Source organism: Nicotiana sylvestris, chromosome 4 (assembly GCF_000393655.2).
Source record: "Nicotiana sylvestris chromosome 4, ASM39365v2, whole genome shotgun sequence".
NCBI lineage: Eukaryota > Viridiplantae > Streptophyta > Magnoliopsida > Solanales > Solanaceae > Nicotiana > Nicotiana sylvestris.
Genome location: NC_091060.1, coordinates 49720811 through 49727711, shown reverse-complemented (window position 1 = coordinate 49727711; position 6901 = coordinate 49720811). Strand labels below are relative to the sequence as shown.

At 38.3% G+C, this 6901-nt stretch overlaps 1 protein-coding gene across 1 annotated transcript; it reads right to left on the bottom strand.

The window, feature by feature from the left end:
• Nucleotides 1-1915: 1915 nt before the first annotated feature.
• Nucleotides 1916-3782, bottom strand: LOC104248527 (uncharacterized). The gene is made up of 3 exons (XM_009804797.2): nt 3432-3782; nt 2602-3291; nt 1916-2560 (listed from the first exon to the last, which is right to left on the bottom strand). The coding sequence occupies exons 1-3, from the start codon at nt 3780-3782 to the stop codon at nt 1916-1918; spliced, it is 1686 nt and encodes a 561-aa protein (XP_009803099.2).
• Nucleotides 3783-6901: the final 3119 nt, after the last annotated feature.

Sequence of the window (6901 nt, the reverse complement as noted above, 5' to 3'; positions counted from 1 at the left end):
GTTTCTTCTCTTCAAAAGTTCCCATACAATGCATGTAATGGCAACCCATCTAATGCCATTCCTGCTCTCCTCAGGAAGTAAGTCCAAACACTTCTAGCTGCATTGGATTTGAAGAACAAATGTAGTAATGACTCCTCCTTAGGATCAGCACAACACCAACATTTAGATGGCATGGAGTATCCTAGTTTACACAAGAAATCATCAAGTGGCAGTTTGGCTTTCCATACCTTCCACAGGAAGAAGGATATCTTGAAAGGTAAACCTTTTACCCATATCATCTTGTAAGCTAATCTTGGGTTGGTTCTTCTTCGCAGGTAATCCCATGCAGACTTTACTGTAAAATGTCCCCTTGTTTCAAGCATCCAGAAAGGAGTATCTAACTGTGAACTTTCAGTTGGTGGTCTAATATTCTACACAATATGGTGTGCCAAATCTTCTGGTAGGCTCTCAAACATTTTATCCACATTCCACATACCATATTCAACCAGATCATTTACATTATGAATATCCTCATCGATACCAAACTCTGCAGGTACTTGAAAATATAAGGCTCCCATCTCAGTCCAATTGTCGTACCAAAATAGAGCTGATCCCATTCTCAGTTTCCAGTAGATTTGATGCTCAATCAAGTCCCTGCATTCTAGCATTTTTCTCCACACGTGGGATCCTTGCTTCCAAGGTACAATTACTGCATTCAGTTTCTTGTAGTACTTTTGACTCATAAAAGAACTCCACAAACTGGGCTTACTCCTGAAATTCCACCACAATTTGCAGAATAGTGCCTTGGATACATCATGTAGGGACCTGAAACCTATGCCGCCCTCCTCATAAGGCATACAAAGGTTAGTCCAAGAAGCCCAATGTCTAGTGCTACCTTCCAAATTGCTGCTCCAGAAAAACTTGGCAAAAATGCTATGTAATTTGTTGATCACATAACTTGGTGGATTAACTGCTGACAACATATGAATTGGGATACTTTACAGGACATCTGCGATCAAAACAGCTCTACCTCCTACAGAAAAGAGTTTTCCTTTCCATGACTGCAATTTGTCCATAACCTTGGTGATTAATACCTGGTAATACTCTCCCCTTCTTCTTGCATAAAAAATAGGACAACCAAGATAGGTCATAGGGAAACATTGTCTTCGTATACCTGTAATCCTTTCCACCTTGTTAATCACCTCATTATTCGTTAAATGATGCAGGTATATGGCTGATTTGGCTTTGTTCACCAGTTGACCAGATGATGGTTCATAAGCTTGCAAAACCTCCATCACAAGTCTCAATGAAGTTTCATCAGAAGAGCAGAAAATGATCATATTATCAGCGTATGATAGATGATTTGTTTTTGGGCTCCATTTTGGCATTTCAAATCCACAGAAATACAGGTTAGTGTGTAGTGAATTCAATCCTCAAGAAAGTGGTTCTGCTTTTAGAATGAATAGAATTGGTGACAAAGGGTCACCCTGTTTAACTCCTCTCAATGATTAGAAGAAACCATTAGGATGACCATTTATAAGAATAGAGTACCAATTGTTCCCAATCAAATCAAAGATCAAGCCAATAAGAGCTTCAGGAAATCCCATTTTCCTTAGTATTTTGGTCAGGAATAGCCATGATAGCCTATCATAAGCATTTGTCATATCAAGCTTAATCACAACGTTTGGACCTGTTTTTGTTCTCAACCTGATATCCTTAATGATTTCTTGAGTTAGCAGTACGTTCTCAACTATGCTTCTGCCCTTCACAAAACCTGCCTGTTCCTCTGAGATTATGTTTGGTAATAATTGAACAAACCTCTCATGAATAACCCTAGAGAAAATCTTGTTAGCAAAGTTGTTAAGACTGATTGGTCTCATGTCTGCAAAGGTCATAACTTCTTTTTTCTTTGGTAATAAAATAAGGTTTGTGTGTGTCACACTCCTTGGCAACTGCTGACCGCAAAAGAAAGCCTTGACCATCTTACTACATTTTCTTCAATAATATCCCAGCATGTTTGGTAAAAGGCTCCAGTGAGTCCATCCGGTCCACCGGTTGAGTCCCCATTCAATCCCATAACTGTGTTCTTCACTTCTTCATTAGAAGGCAAAGCCATCAATCTTTCATGTTGATCACTATCTACCATTGAAGGTACATGATTTAGAATATAAAAATCATTTGGAACTGCACTCTCTGTAAATTGATCCTTGTAGAACTTTATTGCTTCTTCTGCTATTAAATGATCTTCTTCAATCCAGTTACCAAGGTTATTCTGGATCCTTGATAATTTCAGTCTCTTCCTTCGCCCATTAACTTGGGCATGGAAGAATTTAGTGTTTCTATCGCCATCTTTGAACCATAACATGCCAGCTTTTTGTCTCCAAAATTCTTCTTCTAATGCAAGATATTTAATCATTTCAGCTTGGACCTGTTGTAATCTTTGTCTATTCATCTGTGTATGATTGACTTCAAATTGTCTTTCATGAACCATAACCACCTCCTTAAGGCTTGCAATCTTCTGGAATATATCCCCATATGTATCTCCTCTCCAGGTAGATAGTGCTTGTTTAAGCTTCTTTAACTTGTAGTTAAAATGCAGAAAGGGTTAGCACTAAAATCAACATTCCAATTCTCCTTTACTACATCTTTGAAGGTTTCATGCTTCGTCCAGAAGTTAAGAAATCTGAATGACTTCCTAATTGGCGCAGTTTCTATATCACATTTCAGCAGCATTGGGCAATGATCAGACCCAATTTTGGATAGGTGAGTTATCTCCCATCCAAGAAAGGTCTGTTGCAATTCATTATTGCCAAAACATCTGTCCAATATTTTAAAAATGCAGTCCTCCTCTGATCTTCCATTCCACCATGTAAATATGCTTCCTTTAAAACCCAAGTCTGTCAAGTTGCAGGTATTGATGCAGTGTCTGAAGTCATCTACTTCAATGAGTGAAACTGGCAATCCCCCATATTTCTCTTCCTCATCCCTTATCACATTAAAGTTGCCTCCAACTAGCCAAGGTACTGTTATATCTGATGCCATTGCATACAAAGTATCCCATAGTTCTATTCTTTCAGTGCGATCACATTTGGCATAGACTAGTGTAAGGATGAGCTCAACATGTGTTTCAGAGTGCATCAATCTCAAAGTCAGTTGTTGAGTCATGTTATATAAAATAGAAACCTCAAAAATTTCATCAATAAAAGCCCAAATCTTGTTTGACACATTCACCACAGCCTGTGCCAAACCAATTCTTGCTTTATACCTCTCCATTTTGTGAGACTGTTGCATAGGTTCAAGGATTCCTATGAACTAAAAATGATGTTTTTTGTTCATTGTAATCAGCCTTTCAAATGCTTGCATTGTGTTTACTGACCTGACATTCCATATAATGGCATCCATTAAATGTTTTGGGATTTGGACAGTATTCTCCTTGTTTGTACTCCACTGACTGGGACAATAGAAGTCTCTTTTGACTGTTTCTTTTTTCCCTTTGTTGCAGATTTTACTAGTTCAATAAGCCTTGGCGACAGATCTCCCTGCTTGACAACATTAAGGAATTTTTGTGCAGTGGATTCCTCATCCATGTCTCTACCTTTAAGTTCTTCATGGTTAACTTGATCATGTGCTTCTACCGCTTCTTTTGATGTAACAATATCCTCTGCCTGGTTGATAAGTTCTGCATCTTTTTCAGCACGTTCATTGGTCAACAGCATTGTATTATTCAATGGAACGTTACTTCCTGCTACATCCTGCACTGTGCTCAAAGGAACAGTACTTCTTGCATAAACCTGCACTGTCATAGCTCGTCTTGTTTCTTGTCTGCATTTTCAGCTTCTTTCAAGGCATTACTAAGAGCATTATGTGAAGTCCCTCCTGGATCTATAATATTAATGTTCCCCTCTTTTGTCTTTTCTGTTGTTGCATTTGTGCATTCACTTATGTTTTGAATATTGATTGCATTGGCATTACCATTAACACTTTGATCCTCATCTTCCACTTCATTTCCTCCAAATTCTTCATCACTATGCATTGTATCTGGAATCTGACCATCTACTAAGTCTTCCTATGTTTGGTTGAGCCATAATCTCCCTCCTGCCCATTTTTCTTTTTCATTGGTCATGAATTTCTCAAAATCTGTATCTTCAACAAATTCATTTTCTTTGTTGTTTGCTACTTGTTGTTCAACTTTGGTGTCCTGTGAAGGAATGTCTTGACATGAAGTATTGACTTGAACTACATTATTTTTGAATGCCATTTGTACCTAATGGGCAGTTGACTCATTGTGAAAATGTTGCTCATTCCCCAAATCTTTTTGTACACAATCAGCTGTTAGTTCCCTATTTGCTGCATGATTTTTATTGTTGTAGGATTGAAAGTAGGTGCTGCAGGGTTCAGTTTCTTGGGTTGTGTATTGGATGATTGTCTCCTAGATGAGCTAGGAGAAGTTACCTTTTGTACTATTTGTCGAGTTGAAAAATCAAATTCCTGCTCCTCTGACTCATTCTCTACAACTGTTGTGGAATTATTTTGCTGAATATCATTATTGCCTGTGGTTTTTTTAACTGGAGTTTCCCCCACAACTGCAAATTGGTTACCTTCATTGATCTCACCATTTTCAATTTTTAGAACTATAAATTTGTTGGTTGTTTGTATTTGTTTTGTCACAGCTGTATTGTTAACAAGAACTATTTCTTTCCCTTCTGCCGTAGTACCTTTAGATTGTTTGCCTTTGTTTAGTCCCCTATTATCGCGAACTTCCTTCCATTGAGGGCATGCATTACCAACTACCTTACCACTAGTAAGGATCATCAAAGGAGCATCATGTTTTGCATGTTTATTAGTGCCTTGTTTCACATTTTTGACATTTTCCTACTGCTGGACATTTTTGCTTTCCCTTAAATCAGGATTAATTCTCCAACATTCAAGCATGTCATGGCCTTGTAACTTGCACTCTTTACAATACTTTGGCAAATAATCATAGTTAATGGTTACCCATTCAGTTCTTACATCCCCATTTACTTCATTGACAATGTCCATTCGAACTTTCTTGGGGAGGTCAGCTAGCAGATCCACCAACACTTTAACACGAGCACAGCTAGGTCTAGTTTTTTTGACAGTAGCCAAATCCAAGTGAAGGGGTTTACCTACAGCAGAAGCTAGAGAGAACAAGTATTCTTTGACAAAATAAGTAGGCAGCAAATTAGGGAATGAAATCCAAGCCATTACCTTAGGTGTCTCCTCTACAACTTTAAATTTCGCATCATAGATCTCTTAGTTCATATCCATCCCCATGCTTATCCTTAACATAGTACACACCTTTTGACGAGAAATCTACGTAATCTTGCCATAATGAAAATCGAATCAAAATGTGCCTGTCACGAAGATATCCAATGTTGCAATCAGCTTTGATACCACACTGCATAGGAACAATTCGACGTATTTCATTGATATCTAGCCATCCGTATGAAAATTTGAACACAACTGCCTATTGCAGTCCTTCAATATAGTTCATACGTTCAACTTCTGATTCTGTAAAGTATACAGTTGGTTGTCCTTGAAAGAATTGAGCTTGTCTTGGAGGAATTGGATCAACTGATGCTGTATCTTGGATAGTAGAAGTGCTGGGCGTAGGTTTTAGTGCCTTTGCATAATCCATTGGATTTATTGTCATGCCTGGCTGTGTGCGGTCAGGAGGTTGACTAGATGGCCCAGACAAAGATGGAAGCTGGCCACTGGCCGCAGTGGCCATGGCAGTACTTCGTTGATTTTTAAGCAAGACAAATGAAGATTTTTCTTCATTATTCCAAAGAAGAAAGAAAAGTTGGTAATACAGATCCCACCTGTTAAAGTAAAAGATAATTCACTGAAGTTCCTCACTACTTGATTGTGAAAAGAGCCCAGAAAATTTGAAATTTTCAAGGAAGCTTAGCGCTACAGTAATTCGCAGAAAATAGAATTAAGATCTAGACCAAATGGTTATGAGTTTTACTATGAAACCAATTGGGGATTGTGCGCAATGAGAAAATGAATCTTTTGATACCAAGTTTGTGAAAATCCACCGCCGGATTCCGAAGTTATGGCCAATGAACAGTGGCGAAATTACTATTCACCTTGCCATTCCAACCAACAACAGATAAATATTTATTGATAATACTATTCCCTTCTCCTTTCAAAATTATTTTTTTCCCTCAGAAATGTTTATTGGTTGGGTCTTTGGGATAATTTCCAATAATTGGTACTCAGTTTTGATAAATGGGCAGCCTCATGGTTTCTTCAAGTCTTCTAGAGGTGTTAAGCAGGGAGATCCTTTGTCACCTACTCTATTCATTTTGGCTGCTGAAGCAATGTCCAGAGGATTGAATTCCCTCCATTCTAATCCATACTTCTGTGGATTTGGAATGCCAAAGTGGAGCCCTAAGATCAATCACTTAGCATATGCTGATGACACAATCATTTTTTCGTCTTCTAATACAACTTCATTGCAGCTTATCATGAAAGTGCTGACAGCATATGAGACAGCTTCAGAGCAGTTGATCAACAAAGAAAAGTCGGCCATATATATGCATCATCAAGCTAATGAAGAGGTGTGGAGAAAGGTAGAAAGAGTTACTGTCATTGGTAGACAAGATTTTCCTTTTACATCTCTTCTGGGGTGCCCAATATTTTATGCTAGAAGGAAGATGGACTATTATAAAGGAATGATAAATAACGTGCTGAACAAATTGCAGTCGTGGAAGGGGAAGCTTCTTTCTATTGGAGGCAGAGCAGTCTTGATCTCTCATGTAATACAAAGCATGCCTATACATCTCTTGTGTGCTGTTAATGTACCAACCAATGTAATTAACAAACTGCACAAGCTTATGGCAAGGTTCTTTTGGAGCAGTTCAATAGAAGGGGGACACAGACATTGAGCTTCATG

Coding starts and splice junctions, on each gene's coding strand:
- LOC104248527 (XM_009804797.2), bottom strand. CDS start 3,782: ATGACAGTGCAGGTTTATGCAAGAAGTACTGTTCCTTTGAGCACAGTG. Junction 3,292..3,431: donor AAGAGACTTCTATTGTCCCA/GTCAGTGGAGTA, acceptor CATCATTTTTAG/TTCATAGGAATCCTTGAACC. Junction 2,561..2,601: donor TAGTAAAGGAGAATTGGAAT/GTTGATTTTAGT, acceptor TTTAACTACAAG/TTAAAGAAGCTTAAACAAGC.